The sequence below is a fragment of the Carassius auratus genome, unplaced genomic scaffold, assembly GCF_003368295.1.
Source record: "Carassius auratus strain Wakin unplaced genomic scaffold, ASM336829v1 scaf_tig00215565, whole genome shotgun sequence".
NCBI lineage: Eukaryota > Metazoa > Chordata > Actinopteri > Cypriniformes > Cyprinidae > Carassius > Carassius auratus.
This window is the reverse complement of record NW_020528142.1, coordinates 1,880,877-1,894,593: the sequence shown is the minus strand read 5'-3', so window position 1 is coordinate 1,894,593 and position 13,717 is coordinate 1,880,877. Positions and strand designations below refer to the sequence as shown.

The following is a 13,717-nucleotide window of genomic DNA, read 5'->3' as shown; positions in this document are numbered from 1 at the left end:
CAAAACATTTTGATTAAACCACCATCTAATTTGAATCTTGTTTTTATTTTTAAACATGGAGTTTTTAGTTTTACCAGACCACATACATACAGTACAACCGAACACATGCACACACACTGACCTGCCAAGCTCATTTCTCATTTCTACTTACCAAGCTCATAACTATGCGTATTCACATAACATATTCATTAACAGTCTGAACTGATCTCAAGAATGGTTCTGAACTCTCTCTCTCTCTCTCAATATGTTCTTTTTTCATTGTTATATTGTTTAGTCTATTGTACATTAACTGTTTTCTTTACCACTCTTTCTGTCTCTTGCTGCTTGCTCCCGTGCTCTGACAGTCTCTCCATCCTCTGAGAGTCCAGCCCTGGTTAGCGATGAGACATCAGTGAGCAGTAATGAGTCGGTCTCCTCCCAGTCTTCGAACGCCTCCGGAACGCCCCCCGAGAAATCGAAGAATCATCACGCCACCATTAGCACATCCCTGCCAGAGAGCACCGGGTATGTAGCATAGACTCATCTCTCTCCAAAACATATGTCATAACATGCTTATGTGTTGGGATGGTTACTCTGGACATGTAATAGGTTGCAGATAACAAGTTACCCTATTTTAAATGTAATGAGTAGTGTAACTATTTCAGTTACTTTATTAATGTAATGTAACTGATTACATGTGTTTACGTTTTGATTACTTAACTAAATTTCTCATTATTTTCCTACATTTAAACAAGGCAGTAGTATTCTTCATCAAGTGAATTAAGATTATAAAATGCACTTGAAAGCACAACCACCACAAAATCAGACTTTAGCACCTCACAGTTCTGTAAAATTGTAATACTGATTTAAAATCATGACAACATATAGTTTAATAGCTATGATACTGTTTTTGAAATTAAATATTTGTATGACAAGAGACACTGGCATTTAATAATGCCTTGGAAAAAAATATTTTCCTTAAAAATATATCTTAAAAAATAAAGCTTATACAGGAAATAACAGGAAATAAATCAGTTATTGAATAAGCATGTGTGCTATTTTGTGTCCTAAGCTCCTGAAACATTAGTTATCCATATTTTAAAAGTCAATGCAATTTGAGTAAGAAATATATTAAGTTTGTGTATGTGTGTGTGTATGTGTGTGTGTGTGTGTTTGATAATATTCAAATGTAACCCTCTTTGTAATCATTTACATTTTCATAAGTAACTTTATAAACACAATTTTTATCAGTACATGTAAACTCCATTACGTGTAACTAGCTACTCCCCAGCATTGGTGTTGTTAAAAAAAAAAAAAAAAGTCATGTGATTTAAAACTACTTTTTACATTGAATTTCATTTTATACCACACCACAGAAAAAAAAAAAAAAAATATATATATATATATATATATATATATATAGAATAGTCAGAATAGCCACTCTTTGCCTCTAATAATGTTAGAAATAAAATTAATTTTAGATGAAGTTTCTTTGCTGTTTTTGCAATGTACTATAAAAAAAAACTGATTTTACTTTTAAAGCACATTTATGAATAAATGAACCTTACATATAACGTGTCAATCTTAAACTGTTTAACAATCTCCTGCAAACTGAACAAGTTAGAAACAGGAATATTATTGTTAACTGAGACTAAAACTGTTTTTACTTTAAAAAAGAAAAGAAAAAATATTTAAAAGTTAAAATATAAATATTACATCACACTTTAGTTTTGGGGACCAAATCTCACTATTAACTATGAATTTGCTGCTTATTAATAGTTAGTAAATTGTTAAGTTGGGCTAGGATTAAGGGATCTAGAATATGGTCATGCAGAATACAGCATTAATATGTGATTTCTAAGTACTAAACTATTAAAGTAGACTAGTACTATTAAATAGACAATATACTTGTAATATGTATGATAATAAGGAACTAGTTAATAATGCTAATTGGTCCCTAAACCAAAGTGTTGCCAAATATTAAATGGGGGGAAAAAAGTTAATTATTTTACAAAAAAAAAAAAAAATTATAATTATTTTACTTTAAAATTTGAAATGTTGCCTTGTGGACTAACTGAAATAACCACTGATATTAAATGGAACTAAATAAAAACTAAAACTGAAATGTAAAATAAAATAAAAAAACGAAATAGTAATAGTAATTAAAAATAAAATAGAATGAAAGTTAAAAATTTCAAAATAAAAGCCAAAATGTCAATGAAAAAAATATAATAGTATATAAATAACAATAAAATAACACTGCTCAGAAAAAAGCAGTGATAGGCAGGTGTATCATGTTTTAATCTATTTTACAATTTTATCAGTTTAAAATAATCATTTGAATTTGATGCCCTATATATATTAATATAACCTGTCCATCCCTTAAGCGTTACCATATTCACTTCCAGAGTTGTTTATTTTAATTTTTTATTTAATTTATTTTGTTTTCTTGTGTGTGTGTTGGTATTTTGTTCGGTTTCTAAGCTCAAGCCTGTGCTTGTCAACTTGAGTTAGTTCTTGGGCTGAGAGTCTTATCCTGTGCCAGTGTTATTTGCCAGAGGTTTTGCCTCTAGTTTCTCAGCTCTTTCACAGCCCTTCAGATGCTGTGTGTTTGTTCTTGTGTTGAATCCTAATAGGGGCCCACCACATTCTGCAGTTTCACCTGAAAAAAAAAAAAAAAAACTTTTTATCCACACATCTGTTCACTGTTTCCACCAGTCCACTCCCAATTTGGATAGATTTAGTTCTCACTCATGTCCATTAACCACAACCACCATTTGATCCTGCCCCTCCTTCATCGCCTAATTGCACATTCATGTGCACACATTCCCCCTTTTCCCCTAAATGTTAGAGTTACTCTTACTCTTTGAGCACATGCTGCTCTCTCTTCTTGGCCTGCTGTCCTGTGCGCAGACGGTGCTGGTCTTATGTAACCCTCTGCTTCTCTCCCTGCCGTTTCCCACTCTCTGCCATCAGAGGAAGCGGCTCCCTGTGCGCCTGTAAATCCTGCCTGCTGTTTGTCCAAGGGACAGGTGGCCACGGCCCTACCCCATAAACACTATTGACACAGGGAGATGTTCGCCTTGTTTCCCCTTCTAGCAGGCACTGTCGCTTACAGAGCTACTCCTGTTCATATGTCACGAGGTTGTCACCTGTTTTATCTGTAAATCTCCCAGCCCCTGGCCTTGAAGCAGGAGAGCACAGATCATAGTGAAGCTGTAGTAGAAATCCAACGAGATAAATGCTGAATTGTGCTTTGTCACGCTTAATGAAGTTTTAGATGTTGACAGGTGATGATCACTGTGTAATTGATGAGACAATTATTGTATTCTTGCCTTTTTAGAGAGGTATGTTTCCGCACAGACTGTTTCTTTAATCTGTCATATCGATACCTGGCATAATGTGGAAAATTGTTATCCTTAGATCAGTCAATCTGTATTTGCATAAATAGCAGTGTCCTGTGACATTTTTCAAAATTCCAAATTGTAATTTTTGGAGCTTATGTGTGCAGTGAGAAGATTTGTGCGTGCACTCAGAACACAGGCAAATATTAGGTTCTCTCTAAAGTATTGTGTTTGAATCAACAAATTAACACAAAAATAATGCCAAAATGCACGTCTTGGTTAATATACTGTACTACAGCAGACATAACCAGGGTTCTAAATTAACTTTTTTGATCACCAGCCAATGTGGCTGGTAACTTTCTAAAGTTACCAGCCAATCAGAATTTCCACTAGCCATTTTTCTGTAAAAATAACAAATTATGAGTGCCACTGAATGCATTTGATCATTTTATTAACATTGTTGGCATGAAAAACACATATAAAGTACAATGCATACAACAAAATATACACTGACTCAAATTTAAAATGATTAGTTCCCACCACGAAATTGCTTGTTTTGTTTTTTTTATTTCACGTAACTTACATGTGGCAATCCTGACAAAGCATTACGACATTTTTGTGATCAAACACAAGCCATTCATGACCCGTCAGCCATTTGGCATTAAATTTTCTTTTCTTTGTTTCTCTGTCGATATCCTAGGGAGCCCCGCACGTCACCTGTAGGAGAAAAAAATAATAATTCATGAATTGCTTTATTTTTAAATAAACTTTGACAGTTTTGGAAATGCTTGTGTACAATTCTTTCTTAACATGCATGAAGACTTATTTTTGTGATTTTATTATACTAAGCTCCACCCACCCCACCCACCTGCCGGAGTTAGATGCATGTTTCACTCTTAATGTTATTATTAAATAATGAGGCCAAAAATAACATTGCATTCAGTTAGAGAGAAAAGGAATGAAAACATAACAGTCACATTATTTGTTTTGTATTGCTTTTTAGCCTTATTTTCTTTTTAGCGTTTATTTTTATGTGTCTTATCCAATTGGTGATTAATGTAAAATAAATGCTAAAAAGAAGACTATTTGTGAATGCTGATCGTGGACTCATTGGATACTATGAAAAATAATGTTTAATAAACATAAATGAATCTGCCTGTTGGGGCGGAGCTACAAATGCCTGTCAGTTTACAAATCCGAGGGTAATGGATTGCGAAAGCGTGCGCACGGATTATGAATTCATGGGTACAGATTAAAAAACCGAGGGTACGGTTTACAAAATCTGAGCGCACGGATTGGGAATCCATGGCTACGATTAGTTTTTGAATTAGTGAGTACGGTTTATAAACTGAGGGGGCGGATTGCAAAACCGTTTTCACGGATTGATTTTTTTTTTCTCCTACAGGTGACGTGCGGGGCTCCGTAATATCCTCATCCCCTGCCTCGTTCCTCTTTTCGCCTCCAGAAATCTGTCCCAACCACCGCCGCATTTAGTTTCATCTTAATTTTTTTCTTTAATAGCTAACTCCCTCCTCTTTCAGTCTATGCTCCCTGCTCTGGCTCCATTCGTTCTTCTTCCTTGTGTCTTCTGATGGACGCTCTATTCGTTTCCATGTTTTTTCGCGCTGGTTTCGCTGCAAACTGTGTGCAGCCAATTGGCATATGAACGTCATCACGTAGCATTACAGCACAGTGTTCATGGGAAATGTAGGAAGTGCTGCCAGGGTATAAATGACCGAGAACACAGCCTCATGTCATGCATCACCAGCCAAACTGGCTAGTAAGTTTTAATTAACACCCGCCAAAATGAATTTAGAACCCTGGACATAACCAGCTGAACGTACTGGATCAGTGCATTTTCTTAAAGTGACTGCACTTTTTTAATATTAATCATACAGCAACAACAAGGAAATCGCTCACAATAGCTTTTGTAACATAAATACAGACAATCTTTAATTTATACAGTAAAATGTGCAATGCTATTTTACTTTTGATTACTTTATTACATTTCTGTATTTAAAAACTAATGTTAGACCTACCCAGAATTTTTTTATTATTATTTGTATCTTTACTCTATTGTATTTATTGGTGCTGTTGCTTGTAGTTAGATAGATTATTCTTATTTTCTTTATTTTTATTTGACAGTAATTATTTTGGTGTTTCTCTAAACATAGCACATACCATATAGTACCCAAACGGTGACTCTAAATCCATAATACAAACTTAACTGTAAGTTGAACAGCTCCATCCCTAATATATATTTTTGATTGTGTATAATCTTTTATTATTATTATTAATATTAATATTTATAATAAGTATTATTTTTATTATTAATTGCAATTAGGGGTGCACAATTATTCAAATTTCTAATCGCAATTAAAATTATGGATGCCACAATTAGGCAATCATTCAAAGTGGCAATTAATCGTTTAAAGTCCACTTATGTTATTCTGCACGCTTAAAGGTGTTGTATGTAGGATTTACACCGAGTGGTTGAACTAGGTATTGCAGTCCAAATTCTATATATTGGAGAGTTTTTTTCACCCGGCCCCTCTTCTTTGGACTTTGACATACACGCAGGTTGCAAAATTGACATACAACACCTTTAAGATTTAGTTATAGTTTAGTAAATATGACATTATAATACCATTTATTTATTTATATTTTTTTACTTTTTTATAATTTAAAGAAGAAACCAATCTGATGTATATTTGGCATTTGAGGCTTAAAGGGGTCATATGATGCTGCTAAAAATAACATTATTTAGTGTAATGAAATGTGTTTATACGGTTTAAGGTAAAAAAAAAACCCACATTATTTCCCACATAATGTACATTATTGTTTCTCCTCTATGCCCCGCCTTCCGAAACGTGTCGATTTTTACAATGCTCATCAGTCAGATAAGCGAAGTGTGCTCTGATTGGCCAGCTATCCAGTGTGTTGTGATTGGCCTAATACACTCAAGCTTGTGACGAAAATGTTACGTGCCTTAACATATTGATGATGCCCTGTCCAGCGTGGTGACGAGACATAAACATAAAACCTATTATAATCTTGATATAAACATCATTTCTTTCATGTCCTCTTTTGAAAGGCCAAACAAAGTTTTTCGCAGAGGCATTTTCACAGTGAAATGCACAGCATCTATACGACATTGTGGCGATTTGAGACTTTAGTCTTTGCAACTTTACACATCTTCTTCTTGCACCAAGAGCTTGTAACACTCCAAAGAGAAAGGAAAAATTGTAATCCCATCATATGACATAGATTTAGTACTATAGAAAAGCACTAAAGGTTTTTCAGTTAGAGTGTTTTCAGCTTGTTTATTTTCATATAAAAATACATCAAACAATTAACAATCGCAATTACAATTTCAAGGGAATTATCGACAATTTTTGTCATAATCGTGCAGCTCTAATTGAAATACATAGATCAGTGTTGGAACATTTTAAAAACTTTGAAACGGTGACCAAATATAGCACCTAATTTCCTATATTTTATTATAATTAGGGAAGTCAAGCGGTTACATTTTTTATTATTATTATTATTATTATTATTATTTACATGATGTTTTGAGCAATTAATCTAATTAATTACCCCCCCCCCCCAAAATATCAAAGTTTTTATTTTTTTAAATAATACAAAGCATTAAATAGACATAAACAAGTAGCTTTAGAAAGTAATATCTCAACATTGCATAAATAATAATAATAATAAGTCTTTACAGGTTTTAATGTTTTTTTTTACTGAATATTGAAATCTGATTTTCTGATATGAAAATAAAATAAAAGTTATACTCTAAATATTAAACAAATTGCTAGTAGGTAGTGGCAAGTGATGAGTGAGTCATTCGGTCATTCTTTCAGCCAAGTCGTTTAAATGTCTGATTCATTCAGAGATGAAGCAGGCCTTTATCAATGGGTCACTGAATCTTGGCTCACTCGATTCTGATGAAAAATGTGGATGTATTCAGTAACAAAACAGGACTATTGTTCACAGACGCACAGCAGTTCTGCTTTGGATTTGTTTGGAACTGTTTTTGTGGGTAAAATTGAGAAGAAAAAACAAACAAACAAGATGTAACACATTAAATGTGTAAATGTAACACATTATTAACTTCTTGTTTATTAAAATATTGTATAAAATCAAGCTCACATTTGCTATCGTACCAGATATTCTAATCTATGTCATATGATAAAACTATAAGACACAAATACAAACGGGGCATTTTTGCCCTCATACTTAGAATTTTTGGGCCAAATACTGTAACTGGATTCTCATAGGCTGTTTCATGCAGCATGTCAATATACACTACATCCAATGCATATCCAATACTATACAAGCAAAACTTAAATGAGTTGCGTTGAGCTCTTAAACTGTAGTTCAGTGTTTGTTTGTTTCTAGTCTTTGTATATTATTTTGCCTTCTTCAAATAAGATGCTTATTTGAGGATCAAAAAATAAAACGTAATATGCAATTCTGTGTCAAGTGCTATTTTTTTATAGTTTGAAATGAGTGAGATTTTCTTGGTTTGGCTTAGTTATATTTTTTTCTGTGGTTCTGCTGGTTGCCAGGGCAACCATATTGAATTAATAATTTTTGTCTCCACTTCATTTAGCTTTTCTGTAGAGTTTGACGATTCCGATAAGAGTGTGTAAACACTTTTTTTTCTGGAGTGACTCGCTACCCTGGTGAGATGTGATGTTTGATGTAACACCGTTAGCATAACCTTTATTTAAAATGTGTGTGAGCGTTAACGTGTATGGAGCAGCATGTGTGGTGTATTAGCTGGGACTCACACGGCTGGTCTGAGGGATGTGTGTGTGTGTGTGTGTGTGTGTGTGTGTGCGTGTGTGTGTGGCTGGTGTGAGGTTAATGAGTGGATTTGCTGCACTGCAGAGCTGCTGGAGTCTCATGCTGATGTGCAGCAGCTGAGGACTCACAGACCCTCTGCAGAGTCATAAATCACTGCATCTCTCTCTCTCTATACATACTGTACATATATATCTCTTTCTCTATCTTTCCCTTTTCCTCTGTCTCTCCTGCTGGACTACACTGCTCCTCATTTGCCCCTGTGCTGCAACTATTCCTGTACCTGCAAGTCCTTCACTCCCCTCACCTTCAGCACACACACACATTTCTCTCGAGTCTTCATTCTCTTGAGTTTTCAAACCAGTGTTACTGGAATCTAATTAAGAGTATGGCTTTGTTGGAATTGTTATCCGTAGTTTTGCACTTACAGTGAGTTTAGCTCTATTGAGCATTTATGGCATTGAAGTGAAAATCTAAAGGTTTGTTTTTTTGGGTCATACTTTATTTTAAGGTCCAATTCTCATCACATCATTAACTTTAAACTCTTAATTTGCTGCCTATCATTAGTAAGTAAGGTAATTTAGGTTTAGGTATTGGGAAGGATTAGGCATGTAGAATATGGTCGTACAGAATACCATATTTTTCGGACCTGAGTATAAGTCGCATCAGTCCAATAATACGCCACGATGAGGAAAAAAAACATATATAAGTCGCAATGGACTATAAGTCGCATTCATTTAGAACCAAGAACCAATAGAAAACATTACCTCTATGTCTTCAGTGTAGACTACAGCAGCACTGAGCAGCATTAGAGCGCCCTCTCGCGGCTGTAGATGGTAATGTTTTCTCTTGGTTCATTTCTCTCGGTTCATGTCAAATTAATTTTGATAAATAAGTCGCACCTGACTATAAGTCGCAGGACCAGCCAAACTATGAAAAAAGTGCGACTTATAGTCCGGAAAATACGGTATGTGCTTTAGAAGTACTAATAAACAGGACTGTTGGCTAAACGTCTGATGCATATGTGACACAAAAGTGGAAACACTTCAGGAGTGTCGAAGTCGTCATCGGATTGGTTAAATTCTACAGGATTTCCATGAGATGTGTGTTGCGTTCTTTAACGTTCCACCTGGAAACAAAGATGCCATGACGCCAAACCCCTCACGAAAGAAGAAAGCCATCTTATTTACAACTGTGATGACGAGCACTTATTACGATCAACTAAACACTGGATTTTCAAATATATGTGAAATATTTAAAGTTTGCGAAATAGAATATTTAAAATATGTTTGAGAGTTTTACACACCGGTCTGTTATCATGGCGACATTTCCACACCTTGAAACGTGATGATGAACGAAACAAACTGTGATTGGTTGTTTAAGATGTCGGTTAAACGGCTTCATGGGCGGGCCTTTGCCAATGAAAGCTGCCATGAATTCCAGGCCTTCAGTCTGAAGGTCTGGTTACGTGAAACTATTATTAAGCTGTCTAATATTGTGTGCAATTATTGTGTTACCTTTTTTAAAGAAAGGATTCATTCAATTGATTAAAAGTGACAGTAAAGATGTTTATGATTGTGCACTTTTTTTTATATAAATAAATGTTCTTTTGAGTGAGTGAGTGAGTGAGTGAGTGAGTGAGTGAGTGAGTGAAAGTGACATACAGCCAAGTATGGTGACGCATACTCAGAATTTATGTTCTGCATTTAACCCATCCAGAGTGCACACACACACAACAGGGAACACACACACACACACACACTGTGAACACACACCCGGAGCAGTGGGCACCCATGCTCCAGCGCTCGGGGAGCAGTTGGGGGTTCGGTGCCTTGCTCAAGGGCACCTCAGTCGTGGTATTGCCAGCCCGAGACTCAAACCCACAACCCTAGGGTTAGGAGTCAAACTCTCTAACCATTAGGCCATGACTTCCCCACAAAATTTTGAACTTTCTTTTCATCACACACTTTAATCATGAAAAGTGTGTTTGCATACAAATATTTAGCAGCAGAACTATTTTGCATATTTATTTAACTGTTTTCAGCTAAATCAAATTATAAAATAAAATTTGAATTATATATAAAGAAATATATAATTATAACTAAAAAAAAATCAGGTTTGCCATCAAAGGAATAAATGCACACAGTTTTGAGAATGAGATTTAATAGCATGCCTAAAACAATCATGTTTTGAATATACAATTAGCAGGTTTATATCTTTATCTTGACTGTTCCTTTATTTCATACTTTTAAAATGATTACTGATGATAACTGATTTATGCTGATTCTAAGGAATTTTAATAAATATGTTTTGAAAATATTCTTTTAATAAACTCAAATGGAAGCAAATACCCTTTTTATGGCATGATTAGTTTTTATGAGTGGCAGTATTATCATTTAATGTTGACTTCTGCAGTTCGTCTCCTGCATTTCCTGGTCCTGCTGTTGGCTATTTCTGATCTAAAGTGCTCATTTGCATTATTTGCATTTTCTAAATCCTTCAGATTCCTAGTGGAGGTTGGGCAGTTTTCCTCATAACCTTCACTTCTTTCTCCCTATCTGAGATTGTGAGACTGTCTGAGCAGGAATAATGATGAAGACGTTTGTGTGTGAGGAATGCTGCACACTGTGTCTGTTTTTTACTCTTCTTTGTTATTCCTGTTGTGTATTTATGTGTTTGATGTTCACAAATGGATGGTTCACCTCTTCAAAAAGTAGCATATAAGCATAAACTTATGCAGTTTGTGGAATTTAACTAAATGTATCACTACAATCCCACATGAGCTGCATTTTTCTCCACTCACTGACAGTATTTGTAAAATTGCTATCTTTTACTCTATGGGGATGGTACAGTATAAATTCTTTGTGGCATTTTTTGTTCTGCAGGATATGTACTGCCACAGCTTCATGGATGAATTCTGCCTCCCCTGCCTCTGTTACACCGGTGAAACCTGGATCTGCAGGAACTGAGAAGAATAAACCTGAGGAAAGGTAAGATGTAAACACACTTATCCCCGAGGAACACCTCCTTTCCAAAGCATGTAATTAATTTGTTCCAATCTGTTAATTTAAGTGAGTTTGGCCAGTTTTGGCTCAACCTCTCCCGCACACACTCTCTCACCATCTCATTGATTCTTTCACTCGCACTCCAAGTCTCACTTAAGCTCTCAGCCTCAGGCTATTAACTCAATCACACATGCATTCACTCACTCGCAAAGTCTTCATCTGTCATTGCTTAGAAACCGACTCGCACACACACCAACTTTTCCTTCCCTCCTGTACATGCCGACACAACTCTGCTCTCTCTCTCTCTCTGTCATCTCTGCTTTCTCAGCTCTATTTCCGACTACACCTGCACACACACACACATTTTCTGTGTCTCATACTTTCCAGGCAGGGACCATTGCAATGATCTATAGTACTGATCCAGACACAAAGATGCATTAACTTTCCATCCTATAAAATGAGTGATGCCCAGTTGCAGGTGATCAGACTCATTCAATTTAAAGTATTTTCAATCTGTTAAAAAGCTGTTGGCAAAAAAATGACTGACCTTCAGGAATGACGTCTTTCTTATGTTGCAGTTGTAAAGAGCACATTTTCGCTAGAACTCTCGCAGGAACTTTCTGGGTGTCTGCCTGGGTCGTGTATTAACTTTAGGACACATTGTTATGTGGCAATATATAAAACATTCAGCAGGCTTGCAGGTGTTGAATGGTGTTATGAATTAGTGAGGGAGTCTAGAGTACATTGTTGCTGTATTCTCAGCAAATATATTTTGAGGTCACGAATTTAAATCTTAAGACTATGTGTAAATTCTAAAGAAGCATCGAAATTAAAATTCAATTATTTCACCATTGCATACATTTATTTAAAAATTTATATATCTCATTTAATTATTTTTTTTATTTCTGTTTTGTCTAGCTTTTCAAATAAAAAAAAAATATGTTACAAAACAACAGTTTAAAAATATTTACATAACATTATTATTATTTTTTTTTACATTTTAATACCAACAAAAAGCATAATTTAACTTAAAATTAATAAGTTAGTTAAATTATATTTTTTGGCCACTTTGAGACTCCCTTCTTGAATCAGTTATATATTTTTACTGTAGAAATAAATGCAGACTTGCTGAGCAGAAAAGACATCTTTTAAAACATTTGAATTACAGATCCCAATTTGAACACTGTGTGATTGTTATAATACATGTATTAATAGAGCTGTTGTAATTATTATCATTATTATTGTCTTACATTTCTTATTGTATTTAAAAAATGCATAAGAAATGTTACTGAGCAGCTGATGAGTAACACAGTTCAGCGCAGATTTTCCTCGCACTTCAGACTTTGAACACTGGCGCCGCGAGCTCGTGCAATGTTGTTTGAATATCTGCCAAAGCTTCCTTTAATATTTCTCTCTTTTTTTAATCATATCTACTCTTTGATGGCTATCTTCTTTCTCTTCTACTTCAACACTCTGCTCTAGGATTTTTAAGGACAGACGTTAATCATTTAGAATGCTTTCATTGATAACTTCGGCCGAGTCCACTTTACAGCTAGATGGAAAGTCATGTCCTAATCCCCAGCCTTCCGAATAGCGAGAGGCCCACTAACTGATTGCCTCCATTTTTCAGTGTCACCCTCATGAAGGCAAAAGCTGTGTACCCCTGTGAGGCTGAACACGATTCCGAACTCTCTTTCCAGGTTGGCGCAATCTTCCATGACGGTAAGTGTTAGCGTTATCACTGCCACAGGCACTCACCCGAATCCACAGACATATTGGATTTGGTGGGTCCTACTAGCACAGAAAAGAAAAAAATAAATAATCTGATCTTATATCAGCATTGGTGAAGGGTGGGAAGAGGGGCAGGGGTGTGACATCCCCTAAAATCAATTCACAAAGGACGAGATAGATAACACAAGGAAATGAGGGCCGTAACCACTATCACAGCTCTTGTTTTCTGAAGACATTATCTCATCAACTTCAGATGAAGCAATTCGGAACTCTTGATCTACTGGACTTAAAATGAAAATGATTTTGAGCCAACTTAAAATGTACATTTTTGTTTATTGGCACCCAAAATAATGTTGTTTTATTTTGCGTGTGGAAAATGTGCTTGGGAAAAATAAATGAATATATAAGAATAACCAGATAAATAATATCTGTAATCCTTAATTCTATGAAATTATTTTTAAACCAGCAAATCATCCCCTGGCATGTAATGTTGACACGAAAAAAAAAAAAGAAAGAAATTAAAACAATAATAAAGTTTTGGGATGTTAACATTGCTAGTCATTTATATGTATGTTTGCTACTAGAGGAGAATAGAAATTAGATGGAACCTCTAGTCAGTTTGCAAAATTATTGTAAATGTGATTTCATATATGATTTTTATTTATTTTTTTATTTTTTGCTTTGTTCATCTTTTTTTATGTTTTCCACCATTTTTCTGTCTTTGGCCCGAACGTCATTCACCTTTCATCATTCATCAGGGTGTTCTAATGCATTACATTTATTGAAATGACAGGTTGTCCTCTATAATTCATAGTAACTACCTGTCCAGGCATCCCGCTGTTTGCT

General features: G+C 35.0%; 1 protein-coding gene across 1 annotated transcript in view; it reads left to right on the top strand.

Moving 5' to 3' along the window:
* The window catches only part of LOC113095007 (rho GTPase-activating protein 10-like), a 66,165-nt gene that overhangs the window by 49,056 nt on the left and 3,392 nt on the right, over positions 1-13,717 (top strand). The window contains exons 20-22 of the mRNA XM_026260611.1: positions 345-504; positions 11,021-11,125; positions 12,771-12,862. Of these exons, the coding sequence (XP_026116396.1) occupies positions 345-504; positions 11,021-11,125; positions 12,771-12,862 (357 nt within the window). The remainder of the gene's footprint in view (positions 1-344; positions 505-11,020; positions 11,126-12,770; positions 12,863-13,717) is intronic.